Source organism: Sinohyriopsis cumingii, chromosome 16 (assembly GCF_028554795.1).
Source record: "Sinohyriopsis cumingii isolate HCF-2022 chromosome 16, ASM2855479v2, whole genome shotgun sequence".
In the NCBI taxonomy this organism is placed as follows: domain Eukaryota; kingdom Metazoa; phylum Mollusca; class Bivalvia; order Unionida; family Unionidae; genus Sinohyriopsis; species Sinohyriopsis cumingii.
In genome coordinates, this window is record NC_142976.1 from 7,940,847 (window position 1) to 7,959,848 (window position 19,002).

Here is a 19,002-nt window from a genome sequence, read left to right on the forward strand (position 1 = left end):
ATGTCACATATGGGTAAGGATACCAACAGTAGACAATTGATTCTGATTTGACATCAGATATGGTAAGGATACCAACAGTGGACAGTTGATACTGATTTGACATCAGATATGGGTAAGGATACCAACAGTAGACAATTGATATTGATTTGACATCAGAAATGGGTAAGGATACAAACAGTGGACAATTGATACTGATTTGACATTAGATGTGGTAAGGAAACCAACAGTGGACAATTGATACTGATTTGACATCAGATATGGTAAGGATACCAACAGTAGACAATTGATACTGATTTGACATCAGATATGGTAAGGATACAAAACAGTGGACAGTTGATACTGATTTGACATCATATTTGGGTATTGATACAATAAATTCCTTCCTGTCAATAATAGACACATAATACTGGTTTGACATCAGATATGGGAAAATATAAAATAAATTCCTGTCAGTATTAGACACACGATACTGGTTTGACATCAGATATGGAAAAAGATGCAATAAATTCCTGTCAATATTAGACACATGATACTGGTTTGACATCAGGTGTGGGAAAAGATACAATAATTTCCTGTCAATATTAGACACATGATATCGGTTTGACATCAGAAATGGGTAAAGATACAAACAATGGACACATGATACTGATTTGACATCAGATATGGGTAAAGATACAGTAAATTCAGATGATACTAATTTGACATTAGATACTGGTAAAGAAACAAACAGTGCTCAATTGATACTGATTTGAAATCTGATCTGGGTAAGGATATAAGAAATTCCTGTCAATATTGGATACGATATACTGGTTTGACATCAGATTTGGGTGAAGATACAAATAGTATACAGTTGACACTGATTTGACATCAGATATGGGTAAAGATACAAACAATAGAGAACCCCTGTAGCATGTGTTTTCATAACAAATTCATTCAACTGCATTGCATGAAATTTCAACAGAAAGGCAACCTACTGACAAGGATTGGTAAACTGGGTCTACCTCTGACATTAGGTTTACAACAGTGAAGTGAGTTTTCTCAGATCCACTTGTACACCTAGTTCGTATATTTTGTTTAAATTCTGATTGTGAAATAACTGCCTGAATTAAGTTTTTTGTTGCACATTAACTTAAATAATTCATTTGATTGGTATTCAAAAACATAAAGTGGATTTAATAATTCCAATTCTTGCCACAGGAAGATAGTAAGAAAAAAGTAGTCATCAGTTTTGCTCTAACATGAAAGGGAGGCAGCTATTTTATCAAACAGAAATACTGAAAGTGTGAAAGTTCAGTAATTGGTAGAAGAATATAGGAAGCCAGATAATTATTTCATTTTATCTTGCAGGAATATGAAAAGGGAGGTAACTGTGGAGATCAGCAGTGAGAATTTCTTGAGAACTGGCATTAGGTCTGATATCTGTCAGGTAGGTTCACTTATAGCATTGTTTTAGTTATGTAAAAATGTAAGTGTCTGCAATGGACATTTTCAGTAGAACTCTGATTGCCTAAAAATAAAATATCAGAATACCCAAATTGAACCTGTGACCTCCAACTTGCATCACACCAAGGTCAGTAACATTCAGATATCCAGATGTCTGCATATCTCAACTAAATTAATGTGTTTAGTTTGAATAAATGTTTTGCTACTGCACATCATGATGTCTCACATATAAAAATGTTTTTTCTTAGCATTTTAGGGATTTTTCTATTGTATAACTATAATGGAAGCGATGTTATCAAAAAACCTGCGTTGAGTGAAAATCAGCACAGTGATCACTTTAGTATGTGTCTGTCCACACCCTGGGTTAAGCTCAGTGTTAATGTTATTTTCCTTTCCTTTCTGTATACCCTAAATAAAAGTGAGACTCAAAAAGAAGACAGGCATTTTCTTAAGAATGAGTCATTGTTTGGTTCCTAGTAAGTGCCAACTGTGTCTTGATTGGAGGTGGGGAGCATTAAGTGACTCGGACATTATTATTCCTGGATGAAACACCAGCTTACTGTAGATAAACCCACACATAAATTAGGGACTGTTAAGAATTCATTTTCACAATTCAGACATTTTTATTTTATTTTGACATTGTGCACATTTTGTACTTTTAAGACACACAGAAAATCTTTTTGTTAACAGCTTCTCTGGCAAATTTTCGAAAATGTGTAAGAATGTGGAGTATATAATATTTGGTATATGGGATTTCAAAACTTTAATGTAGGTATTACTTCCATTAATACCTTGTTTTACCAGCACTGATGAAGCCTTGCAATCAGTAATACCTAGTCTTAAAAGCTCTGTTGAAGCCTTGATATCACAAATATCTATTTTTACCAGCTTTGTTGAAGTCCATCATCCATATCTTGTTTACCAGCTCTGTTGAAGCCTTGCTATCAAATTTTGTTTACTAGCTCTGTTGAAGGCCATTATCACTATCTTCTTTTACCAGCTCTGTTGAAGGCCATTATCACAAAAAAAAATTACCAGCTCTGTTGAAGGCCATCATCACTATCTTGTTTTACCAGCTCTGTTGAAGGCCATTATCACTATCTTGTTTTACCAGCTCTGTTGAAGGCCATTATCACTATCTTGTTTACCAGCTCTGTTGAAGCCCATCATTACTATCTTGTTTACCAGCTTTGTTGAAGGCCATTATCACTATCTTGTTTTACCAGCTCTGTTGAAGGCCATCATCACTATCTTGTTTTACCAGCTCTGTTGAAGCCCATCATTACTATCTTGTTTACCAGCTTTGTTGAAAGCCATTATCACTGTCTTGTTTACCAGCTCTGTTGAAGGCCATCATCACTATCTTGTTTTACCAGCTCTGTTGAAGGCCATCATCACTATCTTGTTTTACCAGCTTTGTTGAAGGCCATCATCACTAAAAAAAATACCAGCTCTGTTGATGGCCATGATCACTATCTTGTTTACCAGCTTTGTTGAAGGCCATTATCACTGTCTTGTTTACCAGCTCTGTTGAAGGCCATCATCACTATCTTGTTTTACCAGCTGTGTTGAAGGCCATCATTACTATCTTGTTTTACCAGCTCTGTTGAAGCCCATCATTACTATCTTGTTTACCAGCTCTGTTGAAGGCCATCATCACTATCTTGTTTTACCAGCTGTGTTGAAGGCCATCATTACTATCTTGTTTTACCAGCTCTGTTGAAGCCCATCATTACTATCTTGTTTACCAGCTCTGTTGAAGGCCATTATCACTGTCTTGTTTACCAGCTCTGTTGAAGGCCGTCATCACTATCTTGTTTTACCAGCTCTGTTGAAGGCCATTATCATTATCCTGTTTACCAGCTTTGTTGAAGGCCATCATCACTAAAAAAAAATACCAGCTCTGTTGATGGCCATGATCACTATCTTGTTTACCAGCTTTGTTGAAGGCCATTATCACTGTCTTGTTTACCAGCTCTGTTGAAGGCCATCATCACTATCTTGTTTTACCCGCTCTGTTGAAGGCCATCATCACTATCTTGTTTACCAGCTTTGTTGAAGGCCATTATCTCTGTCTTGTTTTACCAGCTCTGTTGAAGGCCATTATCACTATCTTGTTTTACCAGCTCTGTTGAAGGCCATCATCACTATCTTGTTTTACCAGCTCTGTTGAAGGCCCTTATCACTGTCTTGTTTTACCAGCTCTGTTGAAGGCCATCATTACTATCTTGTTTACCAGCTTTGTTGAAGGCCATTATCACTGTCTTGTTTACCAGCTCTGTTGAAGGCCATCATCACTATCTTGTTTTACCAGCTCTGTTGAAGCCCATCATTACTGTCTTGTTTACCAGCTTTGTTGAAGGCCATTATCACTGTCTTGTTTACCAGCTCTGTTGAAGGCCATCATCACTATCTTGTTTTACCAGCTCTATTGAAGGCCATTATCACTATCTTCTTTTACTAGCTCTGTTGAAGGCCATTATCACAAAAAAAAATTACCAGCTCTGTTGAAGGCCATCATCACTATCTTGTTTTACCAGCTCTGATTAAGCCTGCAGTCAGTAATATCTAGTCTTAAAAGCTTTGTTGAAGCCTTGCTACCATTAATATCTAGTTTTACCAGCTCTTTTGAAGCCTTGTTATCATATCTTATACTGGCTCTAATGAAGCCTTGCTATTGTCAATATTATTTTACCATTTCTGTTGAAGTCTTGCTATTATCAGTCTCGTGTTTTACCAGATCTATTGAAGCCTTGCTACCATCAATATCATGTGTTTTACCAGCTCTAATGAAGCATTGCTACAAAAAATCAAGTTTTACCAGCCCTGTTCTAGCCTTGCTATCATCAGGATCTTGTTTACCAGCTCTGTTGAAGCCTAGTTTACGAATCAGAATTACCTCATGGTAAAACCATGTTCATTGCTCTAAAATTTCAAATACAAACTTTTTATAATCTAAATATGATGTTTCTTTGTCTGTATCAGTAGCTTGAAACAGTGTATTAGTTCCATAATTCTTCAGTAATAATCCAGTTCTTGATGATAAGCTTATCACCACTTTAAGAAAACTGGACAATTTTAATATAGAAAGTCTTATTTATTGATTAACCCAATCCAACCAAATGTATCTAAAATTTACAAGTCAGCATCTCACACTTAGCTCCAACCACCCCACACCCACAACAGCTTATCACATGAGAAATATTGTATATGCAGTGATATTCTTCTCATTTTCCCAGCATGCCATGCTTCTTCCTGTATTACTGGTTCACCTCCGCTTCCATGGATCCCTGGACTATCTGGAGTCAATCCTGGAATACAAGTTTAAGGACAGAGGGCTTCTGCAGGTAAAATAAAAATCTTCAGACAAAGATAAAAATTGTGCCACATAAAGTCATGCTTATGACAATTCACATTATTGATATTACACAGTCATATGAAATATTACTGCATGATATCACAGTAAAAGTGTGAAAGAATAATGTTGAAGATATCTGAATGTAATTCAGATCATTTTACTGAAAGATGTATATAATGTCCATGGTGTCCAAATGTAATTCAGACCATATTACTGAAAGATGTCTATAATGTACAATGTATCCAAAGACAGTTCAGATCATGTTATTGAAAGATGTCTATAATGTCAGTGGTGTCCAACTGTAATTCAGATTATTTTACTGAAAGATGTCTATAATGTCCATGGTGTCCAACTGTAATTCACACCATATTACTGAAAGATGTCTACAGTGTCCAAGTTATCTGACTCTAATTCAAACCATATTACTGAAAGGTGTCTATAATGTCAAAGTTATCTGACTCTAATTAAGACCATATTACTGAAAGATATATATAATGTCAAAGGTACCCAAAAGCAATTCAGATCATGTTACTGAAAGATGTCTATAATGTCCAATCTAACTGACTCTAATTTAGATCATATTACTGAAAGATGTCTACAATGTCCAAGTTATCTGACTCCAATTCAGACCATATTACTGAAAGATGTCTGCAGTGTCCAAGGTATCTGACTCTAATTCAGACCATATTACTGAAATATGTATACAGTGTCCAAGGTATCTGATTCTAATTCAGACCATATTACTGAAATATGTCCACAGTGTCCAAGGTATCTGACTCTAATTCGGACCATATTACTGAAATAGACTACAGTGTTCAAGGTATTTGACTCTAATTCAGACCATATTACTGAAATATGTCTACATTATCCAAGGTATCTGACTCTAATTCAGACCATATTACTGAAATATGTCTACAGTGTCCAAAGTATCTGACTCTAATTCAGACCATATTACTGAAATATGTCTACAGTGTCCAAAGTATCTGACTCTAATTCAGATCATATTACTGTATGATGTATATAATGTCCTAAGTATCTGACTCTAATTCAGACCATATTACTGAAATAGTCTACATTATCCAAGGTATCTGACTCTAATTCAGACCATATTACTGAAATATGTCTACAGTGACCAAGATATCTGACTCTAATTCAGATCATATTACTGAAAGATGTCTGTAGTGTCCAAGGTATCTGACTCCAATTCAGACCATATTACTGAAAGATGTCTGTAGTGTCCAAGGTATCTGCCTCTAATTCAGACCATATTACTGAAATAGTCTACAGTGTCCAAGGTATCTGACTCTAATTCAAACCATATTACTGAAATATGTCTACAGTGTCCAAGGTATCCAGATGTAATCCATATCATAATACTGGACATTTTTATTGTTACATTTTGGCCCATTAAGCATATACTACTTTATTGTACACATGAAAGCACAGTCTGCAAACTAAGCTGTCACACTTGTGATTCAGTACTAGCTGTAAATGCAATCACTTCTAGTTTTGTATATTTTTATCTCAACTTTACACAAGTTTTGTTCTATCAGACTGGTATTGAAATGTTTCAGCTTGCCTTGACACATTCCTCCAATAAAGTGAATTTTGGAACCAACCCAGACCATGCCAGAAATTCCTTGTCCAACTGTGGTAGTCGGCAGCCTCTGTATGGAGATAAGAGAATTCACTACTCTCACACTCGGAAAAAGGGTATGTTCATCTCACAGTTGGATAAAGGGTATTTTCATGTCACACTCAGAAAAATGGTATGTTCATCTAAAACACAGAAAAGGTTATGTTCATCTCACACTCTGGAAAAGGGTATGTTCATCTCACACTTGGGAAAAGGGTATGTTAATCTCAAACTTGGAAAAAGGGTAACTTCATCAGTTATATTTATTTCTTCAGTAATCAATGCAGCAGTCTTTTTTTCAAAAATGGCTTTGGCTTTTTTGTAAAAATCAGTTTGCTCAAAACATAATCAGATGTAAAATTTTACTTACTATGCCTACAGATGTTACAGGTATTATCAGATTTGTTTCTTTCACCATGTGTTACCTGCATCTGGATATTTGCTTCTCATGTCAAAATTAACTTGCCATGGGCAATGGGAATTGAAATGCTTCATAGACCATCTACGAATACACAAAAATGGTCTCCAACAATATACTTTAACTCATTCAGCCCTAGCACTGTTATCAGTATCTCTGCTGCTATGCCCCAGAAGCACTAAGCTGTGTCTAGCTGCTTGTGCCCCAGAGTTTTTGAATTTTTTTGAAAACATCGTGCACATACATATACTCTTACCTTAATTTCTCTTCTTATATCCAATTAAAATCCATGAAATCGTCGCCAATTATTCCAAATGAATTTGTCTACACAGTGATGTATTTTTTCACAACCTATTTATACACTATTTACAAAACTATGTGCTATGTTTATCCGCAAGAACTCTATCATCATTGCTGTCAGCATCCTCATCTTCTGAAGATTCAATCTCAGAAACTTCTATGTCCAAATCTAAATCTTGCAAAATATCCAGCTGCTGAACATATCTTTCCTCGGCTTGCTCAATATTTTCGAGATCAAACCCGAGAAACTCCGTATTTTTGCTCTCATCAAAAATAATTCTTACATCCGCCATCATTTACGATTTTTTATGAACAGAACATGTGTGTGAAACTGCTCTCAAGCAGTAACCCCTGGCTTCTGAACAATTCAAATTTCCACAAATGAAAGTTAAATCATTTCTGACTGGTTTAATAGTTGTTTAGTTCTTGGAAAAAAACATTTGTAACAAGTCAGAGACATTGTATCTAGCACGCATTCATCACAACTGGAGGCGGTATCGGCCACTGAATGCAGTAAACAAACCACGACTACAGGTGGGATCAGCCAATGAATGCATAAACCTGATCATGCCTACAGATGGGATCAGGGCCGATTGAGTTAATGCTATGGTTCTATTTTAACATATAAAGTATTAAATATGGCTTTTATGGGTAGATGTTTTTTTTCATAACAGTTTGAGATACTTGATGCAAGAGGTGGTCTTTATAATAGGCTGAGATACTTGAAGTAAGAGATGGTCTTTACTATAGTATGAGATACATGAAGTAAGAAGTAGTCTTTACAATAGTTTGAGATTCCTGAAGCAAGAAGTAGTCTTTACAATAATTTGAGATTCCTGAAGCAAGAAGTGGTCTTTACAATAGTCTGAGATACTTGAAGCATGAGTTGGTCTTTACAATAGTTTGAGATACATGAAGCAAGAGGTGGTCGCTACAACAGTTTGAAATACATGAAGTAAGAGGTGGTCTTTACTGTAGTTTGAGATATATGAAACATGAGCTGGTCTTAACTTTAGTTTGAGATACATGAAGTAAGAGGTGGTCTTTACAATAATTTGAGATACATGAAGCAAGAGATGGTCTTTATAATGGTTTGAGATACATGAAGCAAGAGATGGTTTATATAATAATAGTTTGAGGTAAATGAAGCAAGAGATGGTCTTTATAATGGTTTGAGATACATGAAGCAAGAGATGCTCTTTATAATGGTTTGAGATACATGAAGCAAGAGATGCTCTTTATAATGGTTTGAGATACATGAAGCAAGAGATGGTCTTTATAATGGTTTGAGGTACATGAAGCAAGAGGTGGTCATTGTAATAGTTTGAGGTAAATGAAGCAAGAGATGGTGTTTATAATGGTTTGAGATACTTGAAGCAAGAGATGGTCTTTATAATGGTTTGAGATACTTGAAGCAAGAGGTGGTCTGTATAATAGTTTGAGTTAAATGAAGCAACTGCTTAGCTAATTAAAAGCTAGGTAAAGAATTGCAAGTTCATTCTTAACCCTATGATTTTGCAGGTACTATAAAATAGAATTGCTGGTAGGGAAGTAAAAATTCTGAAATAAAACTGCCTTAAAAATGTACATTTTCTTGGATCCAATACAGTAACATTTACGGTATGTTTATATCCCACAGTGACAGTGGTAGGGAATATATTGCTGCCAGAGGTGGTGAAGGTGTAAAGGATGGATGACACTGTGTATAAAATATGCTGTCTTTTTTTTATTTTTCAATTTAGGAATCAATATTTTGATGTACATCATGGCCAAGATGGGGCAGAAGGAGGACACGCCATCAGAAGTTCCTCACAATGAGAGACTTGAGTTCCTTGGAGATGCTGTGGTAGAATTCATTACAAGGTAAGTGAAGGTAGTTAGTGGGGTATGAAAAAAGAAATGATTGTTAGGTAACAATTATGAAACAGGGAAGCTTTGTACTACCCCACAACATCAGCATCAGTGTTTGTATATGCACAGATAAAAGTGTATACATATGTGCACTCTAACTGAATGTCAACCATTCCTTCTTTCATGGTTCTAGGCAACAGTTCAGAGTGAGCTTTATAGCACCTACCCAGTGAGGAAATTTGTACATATATGTACCTCACTTACACATTCTTCTTTACGTTTTTGCATTTAGCTTGGCATATTTGCACATCGTGTTTAAATCATGACCAGAATGGTTTTCGCACACTCTGTATGTACTGTTATGCCTAGATTCATGAACTGTCATGTAAGGATGCATCTCAGTGAGTGCTACACCCACATCACACAAGAAAGTAGGTCATTGTGTACTATATTTCACACATCACTGACTTAAGTTAAATTTTGTTTTCAAGTTTATTTCTCAAACTGTTCATTTTAGAATCATCATGATTGAATGCATCTCTGTTGTTGCCGCACTCTGACAGCAAAAGAAGGTCATGGCAACCTACATTTCACATTTTACTGGTTCATGTTAAGTTTTTACATTTATCTCATGAAATTCGGCAAGAGGATGCATCATAAAGACTACCCTTATTTTATAAGTAGGCTACAGACTCGTATTCGACATTTCACTGACTTTGGCTCTATTCGATGTTTTTACTGTTTATCTTTAATCTTTTAAACTAGATTATTGTATAGATCTAGGATGTAGATTATCTCAGATAAATGACTAAAATGTAAATCAATTGGCTCAATTTTATAGTACTCTATAATAAAAGTAAATTACTGAACGTTTTGTCTGAGGTAGTGTCACATGACTTGGCTATGCAAGTATAAAATGACATCATGATCAGAAAACACTATTTGTTTACTGCATGGTAGTCTTCACAATGGTTACTGGAAACGTGTAAACATCAGGGTGAGTTATGTAATTATTATATACACTCTGGAAGTCAGTTAGATGATGTATGTAATATAAACCAACAATAAAAAGTAAGAGAGGGTCAATAAATGATCACTTGTATGATGTTATATAATAAATGTACATTCTTGAGATTTCATTCTAATTTTTGACATGCACTCAAGCACCTCATGTATGCTGTAGAACTCTAATGCCTTGCAAGACAGGATTTATACACCCTGCCCTGTAAGGCAGTAGAAAGGATGCACATGTTTGGGTCATGCAGATATATATGTGTATGCATATGATGTTAAACTATGGTTACACTTTCTTCAACTATGCTACTGGATCATAATAAGTTAAGATTAATTCCACTTCCTTGCAGATCCGGTCTTTCCGAGCTATTAAAGACATTTACCATGCCTTTTGGCATGTTTTAGCAACAAAAGTGCTTTAAAGTGTCATTTGCTTGTGAGACAGACGTCATGCTTAAGTTGTCTCTGCGTGGATAGAGGGATTGGCACAGTGATCAGGTTTTGCTTTTGCCATTTATAATAATTGGTCAAACATAAAAGATCTGGATTTCAGTGACTGCTGCAAATTAGGTCATTTTGATCCATGTTTCAACTTGCTGTGACATTTTTTTTTTTGATAATGGCATGCATTGGATAATTTTGTAGGATTAATACATCTGTCATTTTATTTTTTATTTGTTTTTTTGTTTTTTTAGTATCCACCTGTTTTTCATGTTTCCATGGCTGGAAGAAGGGGGACTGACAACCTATAGGGGTGCCATTGTACAGAATCAGCAGCTTGCAGTGCTAGCTAGGGTAATGACAAATACTTGCAGTGCTAGCTAGGGTAATGAAAAATACATGCAGTGCTAGCTAGGGTAATGACAAATACATGCAGTGCTAGCTAGGGTAATGACAAATACATGCAGTGCTAGCTAGAGTAATGACAAATACATGCAGTGCTAGCTAGGGTAATGACAAATACATGCAGTGCTAGCTAGGGTAATGAAAAATACTTGAGCAAGAACTGGTGCAGAGCCTTGTTTTAAAAAATGTTCTTGCCATATGTGTCACTTTTCAGTCTGATTCATCCAATCATTAAATCAGCTATATCACACCAATTCAGTGTCATTTTATTCTGACCTTTTATTGAAATTGGCATTTTTTATCACTGTCTGGAATCAACTGAGAGTTGTCTGCCCCTAATGATATCCTAATTAAGTGTAATTAGCAAATAATTAGTCCTCAGGTAGGCTATATATGCAGAGTAAATACATATAAGGGCTACCTCTGACATTTTCAAAAATGACCCAGTTTCATTGGTTGTATTACAAATAAATTCAGATCTTATTGGTTCTGACAAAAATGTCACTACTCTCATATCCATACTATTTACTAGGAATATAAACAGCTACATGTGAAAATCACAACTAAATGTGTTATGTGGATTTATCATGCATTTTATGAAAACTTTATTTGATATTTGTCTACCTAAGTAGGAAGAAAGAGAGTTATTCATTTGTAAATTTGTTTTGTTGATAATTCTAATGAAAATATGAAGATAGGCTTAATTAATGAATATGCTAGAAACAGTAGATTTGATCTAATTTTCATGTGGCATTGTTATTGAAAATAAAAAAAATATAGCAATTAATAAGTTAAAGTTTGTTAACCCTGGTTAGGAGATTCTAACATTCTAGTTTAAGAAGTCACTGTTATGACAAATTGTCAAGGATATTCTGCTCATATAAGAAACTCAGTTTCTGAAAGTAACAAGCTCCATACGATTTAGCATAAATAAAGTAAAATTTGTATGCAGCTTTAGAAAAGGCAAATTGTGGAATGGGGTAATTAAAAAGGACACCAGTAAACAAAGCATATTAAATTAAATGAAAGCAAGATAAAATGTATTAAAAATGTGTCATTTTTGCTTATACATTAGTAAATATTTTGTGTCCTAGTGGTTTCTTTTATTGACTTTCTATCCACTTTTGCTGCTCTGTTATTATCCTTCTTTGACCATCTAATTTTCGTCTGTTCCATTGAAAACTATAATGAGTGGGTCACACTTACCTTCTTACTTAATTTTAGTGTAAACCCTGTTGATGTGTTCTGCAGTAAAGCTGTCATAAACCAGACACTGTTGAGACCAAAAACTTTGTCCATTTGTTAGAGGTGGCCAGTATAAGAAGGTTGAATAATAATAGAATTGCAATTTTGGGACTGAAATATCAGTATGCAGAAGAAATAAGGTTGCAAAGTTGTCAATTTAAGAGAGTTTGGCATACTCATCATTTATGATACACTCATCTGATAATTAGTTGGATAAGCATTGTTTCACTATCAAGGAGTTTATTAGGCTATGTACAAATACTTTCTCTGGTTTACGTCATTTTTTTAAATTTCAAAACAGCTTTGTTGAAGTTTTAGTACAGTAAGATCTCTCTTCAAAAATCACTGCTATAAGATGACCTGTCTTGATAGACCATATTCTCAGAGCATTAATTTGTTGATGATATAATGTTGTGACCCATGATGATAGATCACCTGTCTTTAGAGACCATGGCTTTTTTTCGAAGATAGGGTGGTCTCTTAAGACCGGTTCTACTGTTATCAATCATAAAACTATTTTTTGCTGACGACTTCCATTTCCTCAGTCCTATATTTTGTTTCTTTAAGGATACTTTAGTTTCAGTATTTAGCTTGGGTTTTTTTTCATGAATTGGAAAAAATAGAATTTGTTTTTGTACTGAATGTTATTGAGTACAAGTATCTGCTTTTCAGAATCTTCATTTAGAGGACTACATGCTGTACGCCCATGGTCCAGATTTGTGTCACGAGTCAGACCTGAAACATGCCATGGCCAACTGCTTTGAGGCACTGATGGGTAAGTCTCCAGGTCACATTATGTGGTATTTAGAGGACTACATGCTGTACGCCCATGGTCCATATTTGTGTCACGAGTCAAACCTGAAACATGCCATGGCCAACTGCTTTGAGGCACTAATGGGCAAGTCTCCAGGTTACATTATGTGACATTTAGGTGTCCACTGCATTATATATATTCCAGTATCATACTATCATACAAAATGTGTGATTGACCCAATTTATGCACAGTAATGTCTCACATAAGATGTAATAGATCAGTTTACATCCAATGATATCTCACATAAGCTGAGATAGGTTCAATTTATATTCAGTAGTATCTCACACAAGTGTGATAAATAAAATTTATATCCAGTGATGTCAAACATTGGTGTGATAAATTCGATTTATATCCAGTGATGTCACACATAGGTGTGTTCGATCTAGTTTATGTCCAGTGAAGTCACACAGAGGTGTGATAGATTTAGTTTATATCCAGTGATGTCACACATAGGTGTGATAGATTTAGTCTATATCCAGTGATGTCACACATAGGTGCGATAGATCTAGTTTATATCCACTGATGTCACACATAGGTGTGATAAATTTAGTTTATATCCACTGATGTCACACACAGGTGTGATAGATTTAGTTTATATCCACTGGTGTCACACATAGGTGTGATAGATTTAGTTTATATTCAGCATATATTGCCTGCTGAAGAAAGTATCTGAGACAGAGTATTCGATGGACCAGAAAACATTTCACTATGTATACATCATGTAGAATTGGAGAATTGTATTTGCCAAAAGTCAATAGCACTTAGCACACCATGTATAGCCCTTAAGTTATTGGCACTCAGAACACCCTGTGTAGCCCTTAAGTTGCTGGTACTTGGCTCACCATGTATATCCATGAAGTTGTTGACACTCAGCATGCCATGTATAGCCCTTAAGTTTCTGGTACTTGGCTCACCATGTATATCCATGAAGTTGCTGGCACTTGGCACACCCTGTATAGCCCTTAAGTTGCTGGCACTTGGCAAGCCATGTATAGCCATCAGGTTGTTGTCATTCAGCACACCCTTTATAGCCCTTAAGTTGCTGGTACTTGGCAAGCCATGTATAGCCATCAGGTTGCTGACATTCAGCACACCCTTTATAGCCATTAAGTTGCTGGAACTCTTTATACCCTGTATAGCCATTAAGTTGCTGGCACTCTGCATACCCTTTATAGCCATTAAGTTGCTGGCACTCTGCATACCCTTTATAGCCATTAAGTTGCTGGCACTCTGCATACCCTGTATAGCCATTAAGTTGCTGGCACTCTGCATACCCTTTATAGCCATTAAGTTGCTGGCACTCTGCATACCCTTTATAGCCATTAAGTTGCTGGCACTTGGCAAACCCTGTATAGCCATTAAGTTGCAGGCACTCTGCATACCCTCTATAGCCATTAAGTTGCTGGCACTCTGCATACCCTGTATAGCCATTAAGTTGCTGGCACTCTGCATACCTTGAATAACCATTAAGTTGCTGGCACTCTGCATACCCAGTATAGCATTATTTATACAGTTGTTTTCTAAATGCACACAAGTTATAGCCTATAATTTGCTGGCACTTGGCAAACCCTGTATAGCCATTAAGTTGCTGGCACTCTGCATACCCTCTATAGCCATTAAGTTGCTGGCACTCTGCATACCCTGTATAGCCATTAAGTTGCTGGCACTCTGCATACCCTGAATAGCCATTAAGTTGCTGGCACTCTGCATGCCCAGTATAGCATTATTCATACAGTTGTTTTCTAAATGCACACAAGTTGTGGTGCTGAACTTATAATGGAAAGGGTGCAAGTTCAAATCCTACCATCAGACTAGCCTGGGTCAGCTACTATGAGGTGTCCTTGGGCACTAAATAACCTATATATATATATATATATATATATATATATATATATATATATATATATATATATATATATATATATATATATATATATATATATATATATATATATATATATATATATATATTGCTGTGCCATAAAGCACCAAACCATACTAAGTATATAAAGTATACACTATTATACTATACTATACCATAAGTATACAAAGTATACAACACTATTATACTATACTATACCATACTAAGTATACAAAGTATACATTATTATACTATACTGTACCATAGTAAGTATACAAAGTATACACTTTTATACTATACTGTACATACTAAGTATATAAATTATACACTATTATACTAAACTATACCATTCTAAGTATATAAAGCATACACTATTATACTATACTATTCCATACTATGTATACAAAGTATACACTATTATACTATACTGTACCATACTAAGTATATAAAGTATACACTATTATACTATACCATACTGAGTATACAAAGTATACAACACTATTATACTATACCATACTATGTATACAAAGTATACACTATTAAACTATACTGTACATACTAAGTATATAAATTATACACTATTATACTATACTATTCCATACTATGTATACAAAGTATACACTATTATACTATACTGTACCATACTAAGTATATAAAGTATACACTATTATACTATACCATACTGAGTATACAAAGTATACAACACTATTATACTATACCATACTATGTATACAAAGTATACACTATTATACTATACTATTCCATACTAAGTATACAAGGTATACACTATTATACTATACTATACCATACTATGTATACAAAGTATACACTATTATACTATACTATACCATACTATGTATACAAAGTATACACTATTATACTATACTATACCATACTAAGTATACAAAGTATACACTATTATCCTATACTATTCCATACTAAGTATATAAAGCATACACTATTATACTATAATATTCCATACTAAGTATACAAAGTATACACTATTATACTATACTATACCATACTATGTATACAAAGTATACACTATTATACTATAATATTCCATACTAATTATACAAAGTATACACTATTATACTATACTGTTCCATACTAAGTATACAAAGTATACACTATTATACTATACTGTACCATACTTAGTATATAAAGCATACACTATTGTACTATACTGTACCATCCAAAGTATATCAAGTATACACTATTATACTATACATTACTATACCATACTAAGCATATAAAGTATACACTATTATACTATTTTCTATTCATTTTTGGATGGTACCAACATCAGAACTATTTAATTCAGTGTCGAAAACAAAGAAACAAATGAAACATCTAGGCCCATGCAACCAAATCCACACATTTGATGTCAGTCTACCCTTTAAGTCATGCAATAAGGTTTTATGTCAGTCTACCTGTCAAGTCATGCAATAAAGTAATCTAATTTCACATGTAAATTAATGAATGAAAACAAGCATTACTTGCTTAGTTTTGTCAACTGTATTTCATCATACTTGTAAAAAATGATATATTTTTCAAAGAAAATTAATTCATTAATTAATGACCACAATATGTCACTGAAACAATGACACATGCCGATATCTTTGGTCCACCAACCACCAGCAAAGTTGTAAGCGTAATATGATTTACAGTCATACTTGCAGCTTCTATAACTTTCGGGCCTGAGGTATGCTGCCTTTCCAATTGTCACTATATATCACATACAAATTCAAACCATCATAACTTCAACACTTTTCAGCTTTTATTATTGAACATTTCAAAATGTATTAAAATGATCACTATTTCACATGATGTAAGAATCAACATAAAATACTTTGAATTGAAAAATGTACTATACTAATTACTGGGCATGGTTTTCTTGCCTCAGGCAATCGGCCAGTTATTTTTAATAAGTGATCATGTGCACACAAAATATAGAAAAATTAAGTACCCAACATTGAGGAGGACTCTAAAGCATCTGTGTTAATATCAGTATTAGATTTATGTTTATCCTACATAATTGCCTGTAAGAATCATGCACTAGTACAGTATGTTGTTTGGATTTATATATTATAGCCACACCTGTAGAGGTGTGGGTACATATTAATCCTTGCATCTGTGTCTTTCTGTCCATCCATCCTTCTGTCCATCACAGTATTGCATCTAGTTCTGCAAGCTTTAATGGAATGCCATGAAACTGGGTAAATATTGTTGTCAATATCTTTAGATATACATGTCCACTAATCATATTGGTTACTCAGTTTTTTAAAAAAGGTTATTGTACTTTTTGTACTGTTTAAATTATTACCCTTTGTAACATAATGCATGACACAATCTTCTTAGCACAACTAGTAGCAAGTTTTTTTAACAGATTGCAATAAAACATAATAAATTATTATGTTCATCACCTAAAAATGCAGATATCCATAATTCACTTTGCTCATGATACTGTTATTGGAGTTATTGCCCTTTTTGTCTTATGGCTTAATTCAGTGTATTATACAGTGTACCGTATCTAGACCCACATTTTTTGATGGATTGCAATGAAACTTGATAAATATTATTGTCCTCACCTGCCTCTGCAGATATCAAAGTTCACTTTGCTCATGCAGTTATTATTAGAGTTATTTCCCTTTTGTGTGTTATGGCATAATCCGTTGTATTACACAATATACCATATATAGACCCACAGTTTTTGATGGATTGCAATGAAACTTGATAAATATTATGGTCTTCACCAGAAGACAAGCATATCAACAAATCATTTTGCTTCTGGAATTCTTGTTATTGCCCTCATTGCTTTGTAGACTTATGGAGTGCTTGACATCATCTCATTAGGATGACTGTTTGTGTTTCCATTATATGTTAAAGGTTTCTCAAAATGTTTCTAATGGAGTGCTATGAAACTTAGTGCTTTGTATATTTATCAGCAGAAGATGGGTTCTTTTTTTTAAATTATAGACTTTTCTCCATCATGGAGTACTGGTTGGATATATTTACATGATGAAATTTTTCAGTATTGTTCAGATATATATATATGTGTATTGCATTAGATAAGTTTGAAAGTGGATAACTATGACACCAGTGTTGGTATTCCATCATCCACCATCATCCATACATCATCCATCTTTATTGTTACACTTTGTCATCTCAGTAAATTATGTCCTTATGCCCTGACATGGCTTGAATTTAAACGAGTGAATATAGATAAAAAATGTATCACAGAAAGAAATATTTCAGTCCTTTTTCTTGCATTTTAATTCAGTATACCACACAGTGAATATTTTCATTAGCAGAGCTTTGTCAAAGAGAAAAACAAGTAGGAACTACATAGCCTTTTAATAATTTAACAGTTGAGCTGTCTCCGATATATACTTTACACAGATTGTATGTTCTATATCAGTTGAACTGTCTCCCATATATAGTTTACACAGATTGTATGTGTTATATCAGTTGAACTGTCTCCTATATATCGTTTACACAGATTGTATGTGTTGTATTGGTTAAGCTGTCTCCTATATATATACTTTACACAGATTGTATGTGTTATATCAGTTGAGCTGTTGCCTAAATATGGTTTACACAGATTGTATGTGTTATATCGGTTGAGCTGTCTCCTATATATAGTTTACACAGATTGTATGTGTTATATCAGTGACTGCAATCGTAATGAATAGTGAATCATGTTTCTCTCAGTTCGTAACAATTTTACTCTAACTTGTTGCAGTTATTTCATGTAACAAATTAGTCATTCCTCCACTTTCTGAAAATGATACTAATCTGTCATTCTGGTCTTGGATAACTAGAGTTTCATCCTAAAATATATGTTTAAGTGCATAAAGAAAATAATCTTTTAAGGGAATGTTGAAATATTATTTCATGATAATATTATTTTGGTACAAGAGGTTTTCTGTTCAACACAAAATAAATCTGTACTCATACAGCAAGCTTGAGTATGGCTAATGTTGCAAAAATTGTACAAGTCATACTAGCTAAATCTGTCCTAATCACTCATGTCTCTATGTTAACACACGTCACTGATAAATCTGTGTTTCAGAATGGTTTACTGCATGCATTTCTGTTAGTTGATTTAGAGTTTTGTATCATTCATTACAAAGAAGTTGAGACTCTTGCATGCTTGTAGATGGAATATGCTACTAGTCACTGATGTCCAAGGAGTCTGTATATAGGTTTAGCA

At 34.4% G+C, this 19,002-nt stretch overlaps 1 protein-coding gene across 1 annotated transcript in view; it reads left to right on the top strand.

Annotated features, from left to right (window-relative positions):
• Nucleotides 1–19,002, top strand: part of LOC149779899 (ribonuclease 3-like) — a 100,862-nt gene that overhangs the window by 61,856 nt on the left and 20,004 nt on the right. Inside the window, exons 17-22 of the mRNA XM_089936586.1 lie at nucleotides 1,348–1,426; nucleotides 4,683–4,790; nucleotides 6,376–6,514; nucleotides 8,898–9,018; nucleotides 10,716–10,815; nucleotides 12,784–12,886. Coding sequence (XP_089792712.1) covers nucleotides 1,348–1,426; nucleotides 4,683–4,790; nucleotides 6,376–6,514; nucleotides 8,898–9,018; nucleotides 10,716–10,815; nucleotides 12,784–12,886 — 650 coding nt within the window. The remainder of the gene's footprint in view (nucleotides 1–1,347; nucleotides 1,427–4,682; nucleotides 4,791–6,375; nucleotides 6,515–8,897; nucleotides 9,019–10,715; nucleotides 10,816–12,783; nucleotides 12,887–19,002) is intronic.